We start from the raw sequence: 18148 nt of genomic DNA on the forward strand, positions 1-18148 counted from the left end.
TTTATACGATAATTAAATGATTTTCAAATGTATACTTTTTGTTCTTCTTGCTGCCTTTAAAGTCCCAACACCTTGCTAGGGGGACACCCCTTTTTCGTTCTCCAAACAGACAGGATGTTGGCAACATAATTACTCTATCTCTGGTACAAAACTCTTTTGTAGTTTTACACGGTGGAAAGTAAGTTCCTAGCTAAGTGGCAGGGTCCCTTTGAGGTTGTCAAAAGGGTGGGGGAGGTAAACTACAAAGTCTACCAGCCAGGGAAAATGAAACCACACCAAATTTACCATGTGAATTTCTTAAAACCCTGGAAGGACAGAGATAATTTACTGTACACATCCCCACCTCCAACAGACCGGGCACCAGTGACACCTGACGTCCCCATAACAGATTCCCTGTCCGTGGCACAACAAAGTGACATTAGGGTGTTTGTGCATACAAAGAGAGACTTTTTCTCCCCCTTACCTGAAGGACCAACGTGATCCAACATGACATAATAACAGAACCAGGGGTTCGCGTAAATGTAAAACTGTATAGAATCCCAGAGGCCAGGGGAGAGGCAGTCGCAAAGGAAATAGAAAATATGTTGGAGTTGGACATAATAGAGGAGTCCCACAGCGAGTGGCCGAGCCCCATAGTGCTGGTCCCAAAACCTGATGGCACGACTTTAGGAAACCTAAAGCGGGGTTCCCATCACATTTTTCAAATGTTAAAAATATCTGCTTTCATCTCTCATTCTATATGTCTCTATAGTGTCACTTACTATTTTAAAATGTCCCGCCGTTCCGTCGAGTTATTCTAAAGGAACACTTTATATCTTGGTCTGCAGAACGTTTTCATTTTGCTTTTGGGCATTGTGAAGCCCACAAGCAGTTGCTTCCGGGAATAGTGGGGATGACACGTCAGAACGAAACACCCGTCCCAATCTCGCGCATGCGCAAGACTGCTGCAGCGCCGCGCCGTCAACCACTTGGGTTGCAGAGGGAGCTGACGTCAGGATCCTCAGTGAATAGGAAGGCATATTTTGTGGGACCGCATAGCAACAGGAATTTCAAGGTGAGTAAAACATTTTTTTTTCTTTTTCAGGTCTAAGCTACAATATAAAGCAAACTTATATTTTTGATGGAAACTCCACTTTAACAGTGTCTCCAAGTTCAATGTATACCCGATGCCTCGGGTCGACAAACTCATGGACAGGTTAGGACAGGATCGCTACATAACGACCCTCAACCCAACAAAAGGGTATTGGCAAATATCGCTAACTGAATCGGCCAAGGAGACGACTGTCTTTTTCCACTCCTGAGGGCTCGTTTCAGTATAAGCAGATTCCTTTTGGTCTGCACGGAGCCCCTGCATCATTCCAGCGAAAGATGGACAAAACCTTGAGACCACATCGCCCATATGTGTATTTGGACAATGTGGGAATCGCACCTGTCCGTGTAAAAGCAGTTATAGATTCCCTTAGGAAAGCAGGTCTCACGGCCAACCCCCCCAAAAAATGTGCCATAGGCCTGGAGGAGGCCAAATACCTTGGGTACATTATTGGCTGAGGATTGGTCAAGCCTCAGACCCATAAGGTTGAGACAATTCAAAAATGGCCCGACCGATAAATAAAAAAACAAGCAAGGGCCTTCCTGGGCATTACGGGGTATTACAACTGGTTCATACCCAACTTTGCCACCATTGCCGCCCCTCTAACTGACCTGACAAAGGGTAGAGGGTCAGTCATGGTCAATTGGAATCATGAAGCCGAGGAGGCATTTCAGAATTTAAAGCAGGCCCTTTGTGGATTACCGGTACTAGTGACCCCAGACTTCAGCAAGGAGTTTGTCGTACAGACGGACGTCTCTGAGGTGGGCCTAGGGGCTGTACTGTCACAGAACAGGGATGGTGAGGAACACCCAGTTGTATACCTGAGCCAGAAGCTGAACAAGCATGAAAATAGCTATGCCATTGTAGAAAAGGAGTGTCTCGCCATTAAATGGGCCTTAGACTTCCTGAGGTATTACATACTGGGGAGGTAATTTAAGCTGGTCACCGACCATGCTCCCCTAAAGTGGATGTGTGACAACAGGGAGAAAAATAGCCGCGTGACAAGGTGGTTTCTGGCTTTACAGCCCTTTAAGTTTACAGTGGAGCACAGGCCGGGAAAGTTCCAAAATAACGCAGATGCCCTCTCCCGTGTGCACTGTATGGTGCTCAACCGGCCCGGTTTTTCGAGCCTCTGTGGCAGGCTGGGTTCCGGTCCGGATGTTCGGGTCCACTGGAGTCCACAGTCAGCTGGTCTTTAAAGATCCAGGAAGAGAACACAGCAGTGCTCTAGTTTTGAGACTCAGGAAGGAACCTGAGGTAGAGGAGATCTGGATGTTGGACTAAAAGGTTTTCTTTACTGCATGTTTTTGTGGGCGACAGAGACCAGCCCCACACTGTATATAACATCAATTGTTGCCACTGTGCCATCAATTTCCGACAGTTTGCCCCATATTATGCCGCCAGTTTGCCCCATAATATGCCGCCAGATTGTCCCAAAATACTGCCAGATTGGCCCGGCACTTACCTTTCTTGGGTCAGCCATCCTCCTCTACCATCTCTCGATGTCTTCTCCCACCCTCGATGAAGCTTCAATCCACATTAATGAATGCAATACAGAGCAGTCTAGCACCACATAAAAATGAACTCTCCCTACATAGACTGTCAGTGCTTTCCCACACGGCTCCAACACACAGGGCTGGATTTACTAAAACTGGAGTATGCAAAATCTGGTGCAGCTCTGCATATAAACTAATCAGCTTCCATTTTTTTTTGTCAAAGCTTAATTGAACAAGCCGACATTAGAAGCTGATTAGCTACCATGCACAACTGCACCAGATTTTACACTCTCCAGTTTTAGCAAATCAACCTCACAAATGGCTGCTTGGAACACGAGGGGGCTTAAAGTCCCCATTACTGCCCTTTCTAAACACCACCCCCCCCCCAAAAAAAACAGTTGAAAGTTTAGGCAGGGCATTATAGATTGATAGTGGTAAATGCACTAAAATTCTTCGAACACCCCTGGATTTACCGCAAACCCACAACTTTACCCTAGTCAAACTTAATTGAACTTGTTCTGTACTGTTTTAGCCAATTTGCTACTGATCAGAGCAGTTTCTTCAATACCTTGGGTAAGTAGAAAAACATCTTCAACGGTACAAAAAAAATCTGGATAAAACATGACATGGGTAAAAAATGAGCCCTTCTCACACCCTTTCTTTGCAAATATCTGACCACCATCTACTGTCTATGGTCACCTTTACACATCTGACATTTGGGCATAAACTATATCTTTATTCAGGCAGATGTTCTTGTTCTCTTGTAATCCTTTTAGTATTCTAAAGTAAATCTGTTTTAGGCCTATTCTCAATAAGTACAATCTGGCACAAGAAGTTAAAAAGTTTAAATGCTGGGCAAACTTAAAAAGGTAGTGTTCTATAAATGTTTTTTTACTAGGAACCTATAAAATATGTTTAAAGCAATTTTATGACTTGCACAGCATATGAATTAATATACTCCTTCTCTTAGCTATTATTTCTTTTTCTTGCAACTCTTTTTTACATGCCCCCCCCCCAAAAAAAAAAAAAAGAAAGGATATATATATATATACGTTTTCTATTCTAATATTAATTTTGGATCAAAGACTGAAAAAGATACACATGCTACTTGTAACTTGGGATTCTTTACTAATGATGCATTATGTAGAACACATGCAAGAAACTCAGTGCAATGTTCCTGTAAAGGGTGACAAAACATCAGGAATAAAAAGGAAACTTGGTCCTACATCAAAGCACTAGCAGCCTGGATAACTAACTGGCATGTTGTTGCCAATTCTCATTGGCCAATTACACAGTTTAGGCATGTGGGATACATTGATCAAAATATATTTTTTCTAACAATAAATTTATTTTGTTCCACTTTGAACTGGTCTGCAAAATGAAACAATTTTTTTATTTTTTTCATGTGCACTTGATTTCCACTAAAAAATGTCAAACACTGCCAATAGTTCAAAATACTTTATATCACTGTACAAATGTCATGGACAACATATAGGTTTGTTTGGTTTTATCTTTTGTTTTTGCAAATGCATTTGTTAAAAAATCTAGTTTTAATTCTTATTTTTTGCTCAGTGCCTTTACCAACAGAATAAAGTAGTAACAAAATAGGAATGAATATTTCTTCCAGTATTTTAAACTGCCATGGGCAGATGCAGAAAAGATGCGTAATACAGTGTTCATGCATCAATGCAACCAGTCTATCAGTATAAGAAAGCGGTATGCAGATGATACACAACACAAATTAAAACAGTTATAATACTAAGTACAAAAACATTTTCAGAGGGGGAAAAAAAAGTAAAAAAAAAAAATACTTTATTAGTCAGATACCCAAGCAGTAATCTCAACTTGTCCCTGCATGGCCAATACTCGATTGCATGTACTAGCTGAGAAGGTCAGATCCAGGAAAAAATAAATAAAAACTCTTGTTTTAATAATGTATGAGCAATGTTATGAATCATAATGAAGCAGGTAGGCATGAATGTTTAATTAAACAATTATCACAATGCATTGCATTTTGTATTCACAATTTCAAACTTCTCCATACATAACATATAAAATCCTACAACACATATACTGTAAACTGAAGTAGAATAGGTGTTTTTTTGTTTTTTTTTCAAATATTCCCTTCCTACTATAGCAATGCATTTTTATAGGAAAAACAAACTATTTCAGATGACTGTGCATAGAGCAATGATAGGTCCCCGTGTGCTTCCTACTAACTGCACTGCTACACTTGCAACAGGCTATTACTCATTTTACTAGTTTCACTTAAAAATAACCTAAAAATGGTGGCTGTTACCTGCTCCCAACTGGTAACTGAGTATGCCCTGCCCGATGCTCAGAAGCAATGGTGTTTGTTGGAAAATACTTTGCAGCACATGATGCTACAGAAGTACACTTCTGTACAAGAGGATGCTTCAGAAGTAGTTCAGGCCTCCAGTGATCTTGGTAGAATTGGCTGGGAAAGAGAACAGCTATCGTGGCAAACTATCTTAACTACTAATGGATACGGCTCGCAGCAAGGGGTGTGGTGAGTTCTCCATTTCAGGGATGAATCAGGGCTGAATTTTTGCCTGAATTTGGCCCTGATTTAGAGCCAAAGATGCACAGGACTGCTGTGCAAGCAGCTCCACAGCTGCCACAGAGATGTGTGAACTGGCTCACAATTGTCCTGTCACAAGAGCTGCTCTTGCTCATGCAAATTGGATGTGGGGAAACTGCATCCAATTTGCACAGGTGTGAACCCGGCCTAATACTAGTGTCTGGGTGTGCGCCCCTAGATCAAGCTTTGTTAGCTTTATTACAATAACACAGTGAAAATACTGCAATGCTGCTATACAGAGTACCTAAAAATCAGTCCTCCCTTTTGTACACCTTTTATACTGTAGTGTAGGTATACCTTTTGCATGAACAAAGTTTTCAGACAAACTGTAATGTTTAAGGATATGTTAATACCATACCTTTGGCCTGTGGTTTGTTGCTCTCTGAGATGGAGGAAGGTTTCCTCATGCTCCTTCTCCTTTCTCTGCAGCTCATCCTTGAGAATCTCTGTAGTATGCACCAACTCATCAATGTGACTTCGCTGTGACTCTATCACATTTTCACTATAAAACAGAAGATGACATGCAGCACAGTGAATGCAATTCCTGTTTTATAATGCTAAGGTCCTGGGTTAAAATCTCATCAGGGATTTAGTGGGGTTGATTTACCAACAATGTAGAAGGCAAAATCTGGTGACACTGTGCACGGTAGCTAATCAGTCTCTAACTTCAGCTTGTCCAATTTAAGAAAAAGTTCACGTTTTAAAAACAATAATAAATGCCATTTTTTTTTTAAGGTAAACAATGGATCTAAGGGTTTAATAAAGGTGTGTGTGTGTGGGAGAGGGGGTTTTAAGTATTTTTTTTTTTTTCCCCCTGTGTCTGGTTGGAGAGATTTTGGGAGTTATATGTATACTAAGGGGTATTTTAAAGGGTCATTGGTATGCAAACTCAAGGAGCACTACATATATTTGCTGAATGTGAAAAGTAATGTAATGTATATAATGTATTTTCTATGATTAATTGAGAACTGCAAGCCGACAGCCGCAAAGAATGTGTTTTCAAAAAGTGACAGCTAGTAAAGGGAACTTCTCCCCGTACTGCTGTCACTGGGAAAGAGAGCAGCGGGGAGCGGCTGTAGCAATGGGAACATGTTATACCCTAAAAATGGGTGGAACATGTAACATTTTGCCAAAGGTGAACTGATCCTTTAACCACTTCAGCCCCGGACCATATTGCTGGTCAATGACCAGGCCACTTTTTGCGATTCGGCACTGCGTCAATTTAACTGACAATTGCGCGGTCGTGCAACGTGGCTCCCAAACACAATTGGTGTCCTTTTTTCCCCACAAAAAGAGCTTTCTTTTGATGGTATTTGATCACATCTGCGTTTTTTATTTTTTGCGCTATAAACAAAAACAGAGCGACCATTTTGAAAAAAAATAATAATATTTTTTACTTTTTGCTGTAATAAATATCCCCAAAAATATATAAAAAAAAACATTTTTTTTCCTCCGTTTAGGCCGATACGTATTCGTCTACATATTTTTCATAAAAACAATCCGCAATAAGCATTTATTGATTGGTTTGCGCAAAAAGTTATAGCGTCTACAAAATAGGGCATAGTTTTATGGCATTTTTATTAATATTTTTTGTTTACTAGTAATGGCGGCGATCAGCGATTTTTATCGGTACTGCGACCTTATGGCGGACACTTTTGACACATTTTTGGGACCATTGGCATTTTTATAGCGATCAGTACTAGTGCTATAAAAATGCATTGATTACTATAAAAATACCACTGGCAGGGAAGGGGTTAACACTAGGGGGCGAGGAAGGGGTTAATGCTGTTCCCTGTGTGTGTTCTAACTGAAGGGGGGGTGGGACTGACTAGGGGAAATGACTGATCGCTGTTCATACATTGAATGAACAGACAATCAGGCATTTCTCCCCCTGACAGGACGGGGAGCTGTGTGTTTACACACACAGCTCCCGGTTCTCGCTCTGTAACGAGCGATCGCGGGTGATCCGACGGCTTGGATTGCTGTGTGGTCACGTGCTGACGCGTTTCATCATTGCTTTCGTCAGAGGAAAGCAATGTATACTAAGGGGTTTCCTCATTACTTTCATCAGAGGAAAGCAATGATGAAACACGTGACCACACAGCAGTCCAAGCCATCAGATTACCTGTTTTGCCTTACCCGGAGACTCCGCTGTGGCGGAGAAAGGTACATCAGTAGTGAACGACACAACAAGGAGATGTATTTATGCTTTTAACAGTTTGTTACTCTGTAAGTGTACATCTATAAAGGGATTATCTTTTAATAAACAACTTTTAGTTATTGGATTACGCTATGTGCACCTTTTTCCGCTTGCGACGAGCAATATTTAGATGGAGGTATGCCGAGTCTGCTGACCACAGTCACACGATACCCACTTACTGATCGAGTATTATTCGATGGAGATACATAAACGTTTGATGGCAGCAACCATCTAAAGATACATTTTGAATCTACCTACATCTGGTAAGTAAATTACCTTTGGGAGATTTTCAGACAAGCAGAGAATTGAAGATTATCGTTTTGGAACATACATTTTTCGGAGATTTGTGTTTACCTACTCTTGAAGGGAACTTTCGTGCATCTCATATTCCGCTGTCACAGTCTAAGAGGACTATATATCACCTTTAAAGAACTTTCAAGGGCTGTTAATGCTTAAATAATCATTTCTATTTTTTATTTTGTCAAATTTTGGATAGTGTATGTATGTATTTATTTTTGTGTGTGAATTGATTTTAATATCAGTTAATGCTGTATATATGGTGTGTTTGTTATTTTTGCTGTAAATACCATATAAACTGATAGTGAATTTACTTTTTCAATGTGATATTTGGATTAATTGCATCACTGATCCAAATATTGCATGCAATGTTTAGCGATTATAGCTCACAGTTGCTTATCATTTCAACTGTTCTGATGCAGCTCTGAAGCAAGCAAAAGTCTGTTTAATTACTTCTGAAACACTCTATAGCAGATTTACTGCTAAAGGGTGGCCCTCCTGTGCAGGATCACATATATACATGTACAGTCCAGTCCAGGGAAATGCAGCATGTTCTATTTTTTTGATGCAGGAAAAAAAAAAAAAACTCACTGGACTGCATGTGGTGTGCACTGGCCCTCAAGGTTTATAGGTTTAAAGCAAATATCTTATCCTTCCCTTCATATAAAAAAGTATTCTATTCAGGAACATTAAAATTACATACAGGTTTCTTGTCTCTGCTCGAGCTTCTTCAAGTAAACTGTGACCATAGCGAGGAAGAGCTGCTTGAGTAGATCTGGAAGTGACTTCAGGATTCTGAATTTGCATTCCTGAAATTAAATGAGGCACAATATAAAGACAATAAAGTCATATCCTGATATAATTGTATTTATTTTTTGTTTATAAACAATTTTATTGAACTTTTGTCAATATAATAGTATGAAACCACATGCATAGTACACTAGTGACAAGGCTCGAGAGAGATGAACAAAATACCAAAAACGCACATTCTTTCATAGTCAAATAGAATGTAGGAGCGTACACAAAAAAAAACAGTAGTAAGAAAGGCTGCTGGCAGTAGCGTTAACAGGTCAAGTAAAGCAGGTTAACTGCTTGCCGACCAGCCGCCGCAGTTATATGGCGGCAGGTCAGCTCTGCTGGGCGAGATCACGTAGCTATACGGCATCTCTCCCAGCAGCCAATAGGGGCGCGCACGCGTGCCGCCGGCTTGTCCCTGATCCTGGCGGGTGCGATCGCCGCCGGGCACCCGCGATCGCTCGTTACAGAGCGAGAACCGGTAGCTGTGTGTGTAAACACACAACTCCCGGTCCTGTCAGGGGAGAAATGCCTGACCATCTTGTTCATACAATGTATGAACAGCGAACAGTCATTTCCCCTAGTCAGTCCCACCCCCCTTCAGTTAGAACACACCCAGGGAACATACCTAACCCCTTCCTCGCCCCCTAGTGTTAACCCTTTCCCTGCCAATGACATTTTTATAGTAATCAATGCATTTTTATAGCACTGATCGCTATAAAAATGCCAATGGTCCCAAAAATGTGACTAAAGTGTCCAAAGTGTCCGCCATAATGTCGCGGTACCGAAAAAAATCGCTGATTGCCGCCATTACTAGTAAAAAAAAATATTAAGAAAAATGCCATAAAACTATCCCCTATTTTGTAAACGCTATAACTTTTGCGCAAACCAATCAGTAAACGCTTATTGCCAAATTTTTCTTACGAAAAATATGTAACAGAATACGTATCGGCCTAAACTGAGGTAAAAAATTGTGTTTATATATTTTTGAGGGATATTTATTATAGCAAAAAGTAAAAAATATTCATTTTTTTTCAAAATTGTCGCTCTACTTTTGATTATAGCGCAAAAACTAAAAACCGCATAGGTGAGCAAATACTACCAAAAGAAAGCTCTATTTGTGGGAAAAAAGGAAGCCAATTTTGTTTGGGAGCCACGTCGCACGACCGCGCAATTGTCAGTTAAAGCGACGCAGTGCCGAATCGCAAAAAGTGGCCTGGTCTTTGACCAGCAATATGGTCCAAGGGTTAAGTGGTTAATACCATACTTCTTGAAAAGCCTTCCATATAGACATTGTAAAACATAAAAAAAAAAAAAAAAAAAATAGGTATAACTAGAAAATGCATTTCCTGCAGAAAATGCTGAATTGCTAAAGCCAACTGGATAAATAGCTTAAAGGAGTTGTAAAGGAAAATGTTTTTTCACCTTAATGCAATCTATGCATTAAGGTGAAAAAACATCTGATGCTGCCAGCCCCCCCGCCCCCCAAGCCCCCCTTATATATACTTACCTGACCCCTCGAAAGTCCCGTAGGCGGTCCTACGATCCTCTTCGCCGCTCAGCCTGGCCACTGATTGGCTAGAGCGGATGGATTGAGAGCAGCGCAGCCATTGGCTGGCGCTGCAGTCAATCACATCCAGTGATGAGGGGCGGGGCCAAGTGATACAGTGAGCGGCTATTGCCGCTCGCTGTATCACGGGAGCGCACCCACAATTACTGACCACCATGTGAGCTCTCGCATTACTGTGGTGAGTAATTGCGGGGAGGACCAGAGACAGCCACCGAGGGACCCCAGAAGGCATGGATCGGGGCCACTCTGTGAAAAACGAGCTGCACAGTGGAGGGAAGTATGACATGTTTGTTATTTAAAACAAAAATCATTTAGTAACGCTATAAATCCGTAAGAACAAGTTGAAGCGAGAATCAGCATTCCCACCAATTAGCATCATTTTAAAAGTAATTACCTTTTGCAGGAGCTGCCCCATAAAAATTCTACCATCAAACATTAAAATACCTCCATTATATTTCCCCCATCATATTACCACCATCAAAACTGCCCCCCATCAAAATGCCTCCATCATATTACCACCAAACAAACTGCCATCAAATTGCCCCATCAAAAACTACCCCCGTCGGGCGTGGCCAGGCAGCTGATGTAACCGGACGCACTTTCAGCTCTCTCCGCCGAATCTCCTGACATCCATCCTTACCGTCGCCCGTCCTGCCTGGTCTTGGTGCCCGATTGCTGCGGATCAGTGCCCTGATCACCCCGGTGCCTTCCGTTCCTAGATCCGAGGAGGATGTCGGCGACTAGGAAGCAAACTGCGACCCGGGCTGCAGACAGCATGGCAATCCAAGATGGCGCGCAGGCCCCCCGCACAGCCAGGGAGAAGCACAGGGATGGAGCGGAGAGGCTCTTTTCCAGAGTACTGGCTGCAGATCCCGGCGCTCACCCAGAGAGGCAGAACGAGATGCCCGGTGGAATATCCGATGCAGACGATACTGTCCCTCTGGAGGATGGCGGAGGCCCGGAATTCCTATGGAGCGACGTGAGTACACCTAACGGCAACTCCACTAGGCCGCAGTCTCTCCCCAGCCCTACTTCTGATAGTGAGCCCTCACTCAGGGACACTTTTGCGGCTATTACCACATGCAACGCCTCCCTAACTGCCCTGACTGCTGACATCAAAGGGGTTAAGGCTGAGATAACATTTCTGAGGCAAGATGCACAAAAATTGAGGGAAAGAACCTCTGCTGCAGAAGGCAGGATAAGCTCCATAGAGGATGACATGGCCCCCATGCAAAGGGATCTCTCATACAACAACCATCTCCTTACTCAACACTCATCCCGATTAGAGGAATTAGAGAATAGAATGAGAAGGAATAACGTGAGGCTGGTTGGTCTGCCTGAAAGAACTGAAGGAAAGGACCCTGTCGAGTTTATTGAAAATTGGCTGGTGACTGCTTTTGGCAAAGAGGCTTTCACTCCATTATTTTCAGTTGAGAGAGCACATAGAGTGCCTTCCCGGCCTCTGCCACCGGGGGCCCCTCCAAGACCCTTTCTGTTTAAACTGCTCCATTATAAAGATAGGGATGCTATACTGCGCAATGCCCGGCTCAAACCTGAAGCTATGAAGATTGATAATGCAAAAATCTCCTGTTTCCCTGACTTCTCTGCTGAGCTACAAAAGCAACGTGCAAAGTTTATAGACATTAAACGTCGTCTCAGAGCTCTGGATGTAAAGTATGCTATGCTATATCCCTCCAAGCTAAGGGTGGAAGCGCTCGGCTCCGTTCACTTTTTTGACCTTCCGTCTTCGGCCGCACAATGGCTGGACAGAGAGGAACGTTAACTCCGTGATGGTCGCATCCAACGCCGCGCTCAACAGGACGGGTAATACACTGATTTAATTATCGCTGATAGCTACCTGTTTGCTCCTATTCCAAGGCGGAGAAGCTGCTGATGCTTAATCCACACTCCACCAATTGGGCTATTTGTTTTAGCTGTTGAGAAGTTCGAACGCTTTGGTGCACTTCCACTGTTGCCCCCATGTGGATCTGGCTTAGGCCCCACCTTGCCTACGGGCACATAAGTTTGGCCATGTTGGCCTGTGGTTCTATGACTTTGTTTTTTCTTCTACTATCTCTTCATCTACTGGACAACCTTGCTGTGGGACCATCTCCACTTGTAGTGTTCCGATCACGCCCTGAATTTGCCCCCTCTCTTGTGACTACCTCAATTGTTTATTATACGATGTTCTGTGCCTCATTCTTGCTACTACTGTCGCACTGTCCCACCATGATACGTATCTCTTGCACTGGCCGGAGATCATGTGTCCATGTTCTTCTTGCCGGTCTGATCTACCGCCTTGCCACTCAGTACTATGGTAATGTCATTAATATACATGTTTTACTTCTTCCTAAACTACAATGGCTGCATTGACTAGATTTGTGTCCTGGAATGTGAGGGGATTAAACAACCCGGTTAAGCGCCTGGCCGTGCTTCGCACGGTCAGGCGAATAGCTGCCGATATTATTTGTCTGCAGGAGACTCACCTCCCCCCGACCTCCACGCCCCAATTTGCGGTAAGGCAATTTAGCCACCAATTTCATTCCACCTTCTCAGTGTACTCGAGGGGGGTGAGTATCCTGGTCAAGCAGGGCACGCAGTTTGCGGTCCTGAAAACGCAAGTTGATCCCGATGGAAGGTATATCTTTATCTTATGTTGTATACACGGTACTAAATGCATTTTGGCTGGAATATATATTCCCCCTCCTTTTTCATCTAGTATATTGAAAGTATTGACAGATTTCATGGCCCGCTTTGCGGGTATACCTGTATTAGTGATCGGTGATTTCAATAATTGTCTGGATACTACTAGGGATAGAATGTCTGCACAGGGAGGGGTGGGGGTGCGGGGAGGGGGTGGGCCTACTCCGTTTGCCCGTTTACTAACGGAAATGGGCCTCACAGATGTTTGGAGGGTTCATAACCCAGAGGCCAGAGTTTACTCCTGCCAATCTGCCTCTATTGGGTGCCTATCCAGAATTGACCTTGGTTTGGGGAATGATTTGCTCCTACCAATGTTAGAGTCTTCTCAGTACCATCCCAGACAGGTCTCGGACCACTCCCCACTGTCAATAGACATCAGGTGTGGGGCCCGCAGGGGTAATACCCTTTGGAAGCTCAACCCCTTTTGGCTATCGCTTATTCCAGATCCAGACCCTATCCCGGAACTCCTCACAAATTTTATTGAACGAAACTTGAACACTGCAACATTAGACGTGGTATGGGACACGACTAAAGCCTTTCTCAGAGGCCAATTTATTAGGGAAATCTCCAAGGTTAAAACGTCCACAAAGAAATGGGAAATATCGGTGCTGGAGGAGGTACGATCCTCTGAAGCCAGATATATTGCTGACCCCACGGACGATAATAGACGATCGTGGCTAGCGACACAAACCTTACTTAAAGACCTGTCCATGCAGTTAGCTGAAAATAAACGTTTTTTCCTACAACAGAGTCACTTTGAAGAGGGTGAAAACACAGGACACATGTTAGCATTACTAGCTAGATCACAACAGTCATCCTCTCACATTGCGTTGATCACGAATCGCGCAGGGATCCCTTGCCACTCAACTAATGAAGTTACAGAGGCCTTCAAACTTTTTTTTCAAGACGTCTATTCCTCCAAAGTTAACGTCACCCAGGACGAAATTTACTCGTTCCTGGACAAATACCCCATTCCATCTTTGTCTGCCTCGGATGTTGCCCTGCTCAATGCCCCTTTGACTGAGGAGGAATTACTAGAGGCACTGGCACATTCGAAAAACGGTCGAGCTCCGGGGGCTGACGGGTTACCATCTGAGGTATACAAAAGATATGCTACCCAACTACTCCCTGCTCTTCTCAAGGTCTATAACCATGCACTTGAAACAGGTTTCCTTCCCCCATCCATGAATGAAGCCCTTGTGGTGGTCCTGTTAAAACCCGGTAAGGAACCCCTATCACCGGACTCCTATAGGCCAATTTCACTTCTGACATGTGATGTCAAGCTGTTGGCCAGGGTTCTGGCTAGCAGGTTGGCTAAATGCATACAAAAGGTGATTCACAGAGATCAGTCTGGGTTTATTCCAACGAGATCTACTTCACAGAATTTGCGCAGACTCTTCCTGAATTTACAAATCCCCCCGGATAATGTAGGAAACAGGGCGGTTCTATCGTTGGACGCCGCCAAGGCGTTCGACAGCGTAGAATGGCCCTATCTTTGGGAAGTCCTGACTCGATTTGGGGTGGGTTCCACATTTTTGAAGTGGGTTCAGCTGCTGTATGGCTCCCCGTCGGCGAGAATGCGCGTCAACGGGGAGGTATCGGAACCCTTTCGTCTCGCTAGGGGCACACGGCAGGGGTGCCCATTGTCGCCCCTGCTGTTTGCCCTGGCTCTTGAACCATTGGCCATACATATCAGGCATATGCAGGAAATAGTGGGGTTTCAGAGAGGGCCTAGGATATACTTGGGTGATACAGGCAGCTCTTTACAAAATGTTATGAACCTAATTGCTGGCTTCGGTCGGCTCTCGGGTTTCACTATCAACTGGAACAAATCGGTTCTTATGCCCTTAGATCCCCTGCCGGGTCCATTGCCTGATTGTGCAAGGGACATTGCTGTGGTGGATGAATTTCGTTATCTGGGCATACAGGTCACACCATTCCCGCTTCACTACCTAGACAAAAATCTATCTCCATTGCTACAGAAACTTCGCCTAAAATGCTCGGCCTGGAGGAAATTGCCACTGTCCGTGACTGGTAGGGTCAACCTAATTAAGATGGTATGGGCGCCTCAGCTCCTATACATCTTTCACAACTCTCCAATTTGGATCACCCATAGATGGTTTACTCGGATAGACTCTCAGTTTAGGGAACTAATCTGGGGGGGAAAATCAGCCCGTATTAGTCTACACTCACTGCAGTTTACAAAAGACCAGGGGGGCCTGGCGGTCCCACGCTCTAGGTTCTATTTTATAGCCTCGCAACTCCAACATCTTGGTAATTGGGGAGTAGTGGATAGCTCTGATCCGATTAGGTCATTGATAGTCGCAGTGGATTCGGCTCTCCCGGCGCTGGTGTATCTGGAGGCTGGTCTTACCCAGTTCCCTGATACTCTTCCCACAATAGGCCTATTGAACAAACTATGGAAATATGTGAGAAGCATTTTTAAACTTAAAGCGGTCTGCCAGTTCACTCCAATTTGGAGGAATAAATACCTGGGAGAACTCTTTATACTGAAGGGCTTCGGCTCATGGGAGATGCTCGGGATACATTATGTCACCCAGTTGTTCTCTGGCACCGTCTTTAAAACCTTTGCGGCCATGAAAGAGGACTTTGGCTTACATAACACCTAATTCTATCAATATCTACAGTTGAGACACGCAGTACAGTGTGAAAGTAGACTCTCCCCAATAGTTGTGGCAGCGCACCCTCTGATGAGAGATGTGCTCTCCACGGAGGACAGAGCGGGCATGATTTCACGGGTTTATGCAAGGCTACTTCAACATACGCATGATGCCAGTAAACTTCCCTGTAGACGTGGGTGGGAGCGGGACTTGGGACCTATAGATGGGGAAACCTGGGAGTTGTGTCTGACATCTGCTCCCTTAGTCTCAGTCTCTGCATCTCAGAGACTGTCCCACTTATATTTATTACATAGGGTGTACAGGACTCCAGCTAGGTTACACAAGTGGGGCTTCAGAGACACCCCCTTGTGTCCAAAATGCACTGCACAAACTGGAGATCTGCTGCACATGATGTGGAAGTGCCCCAAGCTGTTTCGGTATTGGAAATTCGTTCTGGATACCATAGCTCAAGTGTTTCAGATACCAGTTATTACTGATCCAGTGGTCTGCCTCCTTGGTGCCTTGGAACTACCTGACCTGTCACCAAATGGTCATACCGCAGTGCTACGATTGCTTTATCTCGCCCGCAAAGAGATAGCTAAACTATGGATCACTCCTAGGGTACCAACTGGTACACATTGGGTGAAACAGGTTAACAGTATTTTAATACGTGAAAAACATACATATCAACACCGGGGTGCCCTAAAGAAGTTTTATTCTATGTGGCAGCCATGGCTAGATGTACCGGGACTAGGTCCCTTGCAATTGGTGAGAGACAGATTGCTGCAGGGATAGAATGTCTTTGTTCCAAAGAATGGGAATGTGATTGTGCTGTGGGTGGGGGGAGAGAGAGTGGGGCATGCTACATCATTTATTGGAGAACCTAAAAAGGTGCAAGGAATATGATGGTGGTCCACAGCTTTTTCTTTCTCTTTTCTTTTTCTTCTCTTTTCTTTTCCTCACTCTCTTTTATTGTCCATCTACCCTCCTTCCTTTCCTCTCAATCTCAGTTTGTTTAACTTTCTCTTACCTCCTGAGATTGCAGTCGGATGCTTCTGTACACAGTCAGACTATGTTTCCCAGGGTAATGTTACATATGACATGCAGTGCTGTAAAGTATAACATTTTCTCATAACTGTTCTATTTATGTTTATGTTGGCAGGCATGCCACTTGAGTATGTTGGCATTAGACGGAAACTTGATATACGCTGGTATAGGATTGTATCCTGATTTTTCCCTGTACACTGCAAATGTTATTGATCTGTCTGTGTACAATTATGTGATTGTATCCCTATTTTTATATAATAAACTTGTTTCTGATTCAAAAAAAAAAAAACTACCCCCGTCATATTGCCCGCATCCTATTGCCCCATTAAAAACTGCCCCATCATAAACTACCCCCATCCTATTGCCCCATCAAAAACTGCTCCCATCATATTGCCCCATCAAAAACTGCTCCCATCCTATTGCCCCATCAAAAACTGTCCCATCAAATTGTCCTATTAAAAACTGCCCCATCAAAAACTGCTCCATCCTATTGCCCCATCAAAAGTTCCCCTTCCTATTGCCCCATAAAAAAACTGCCCCATGCTCTCATTGACTTCAATGCTAGCAAAAAGTGTTAAAAGCATAATAATATTTTAAAAAGTAGAAACATAGTAGAAAAAAAGTCCCATCATTAGCTGAAAGAGGTGAACATTCTTAAAGTTGAATGGTTTTAATAGCTGAAAGTATGCAGAAGTTATACAGAGCCAAAACTGTACAGAATAAAATTAAGCAATCCCACTAAACTATAAAACAGTTTTGTTTTTGTTTTTTTAAATCTGTCTTTTTAATTTTTTTAATAAAAAATAAAAACCACAGACGTGATCAAATGCCACCAAAAGAAAGTTCTATTTGTGGGAAAAAAATGATAAAAAATTCATTTTGGTACAGCGTTGTATGACCGCGCAATTGTCAATCAAAGAGTGAGAAAGCTGAAATTGGTCTGAACAAAGGGGGGGGGGGGTTAAGTGTCCGGTTAGCAGGTGGATAAAAAAAATTGTCTGTTATTTTTGAGTCATCAAGCGATTTAAAAAACAACAACTCATGATGACTCAGCAAAAAAAAAAAAAAAAACTGACTTTTTTTTTAAAGGAAAAAGCCTGACAGGTTCTAATAATCCCTCTCCACTCCGTCCAGCACTAAAAATAAACATGATTTCCTTTATTTATAATGTAACAAATGGGGGGGGGGGAGGGGAACTATTGGTTTGGCAGTTAAAGGGTTATAAATTTAAAAACAATATATGATTTTGTAGTGAAAGGGTTAAAATAGAGAAATAATTGGGGTGTAATAACGAGAAAATAAAAGAAATGAAAAGATGTTATAAGAATAGAGATCTTAATTTCAGCCATGGGACTGAAAGGGTTAAATCTTATTCACAATAACATCTTCGTAAAAGGAGCCATGTCCCTATTAGATCCATATACTGATCTCACAAATGCGTTTCTGGAAGAATAGTCAAACTGGGATGTCATTAAAGTTCATGTGCATGGGGCGTGACCGGCTGACGAGGTTGATTGCCGCTTGATCTCACTGCTCTGCACATCGATGGCTCGCCGGATCTTCCCACGAACACACAGAGCCACAAAAATCAGCACTTTCATCTCCCTCAGAGTCTGGGCACCAGTTGGCTGCATGTCCCGCAAAAGAAAAGATCACACTCGGACGGGGAGAATGACAGACTTCTTCCCCCAGCCCCGCCATTTCTCTGGCAAAGATGGTGCCGGCGG

General features: G+C 43.3%; 1 protein-coding gene across 3 annotated transcripts in view; it reads right to left on the reverse strand.

The window, feature by feature from the left end:
- The window catches only part of RPGRIP1L (RPGRIP1 like), a 361700-nt gene that overhangs the window by 278967 nt on the left and 64585 nt on the right, over nucleotides 1-18148 (reverse strand). For all 3 annotated transcript variants that reach the window (XM_040328736.1, XM_040328734.1, XM_040328735.1), the window contains exons 5-6: nucleotides 8389-8494; nucleotides 5547-5690 (exon numbers count right to left, since the gene is read on the reverse strand). In XM_040328736.1, the coding sequence (XP_040184670.1) occupies nucleotides 5547-5690; nucleotides 8389-8494 (250 nt within the window). The remainder of the gene's footprint in view (nucleotides 1-5546; nucleotides 5691-8388; nucleotides 8495-18148) is intronic.

Source organism: Rana temporaria, chromosome 11 (assembly GCF_905171775.1).
Source record: "Rana temporaria chromosome 11, aRanTem1.1, whole genome shotgun sequence".
In the NCBI taxonomy this organism is placed as follows: domain Eukaryota; kingdom Metazoa; phylum Chordata; class Amphibia; order Anura; family Ranidae; genus Rana; species Rana temporaria.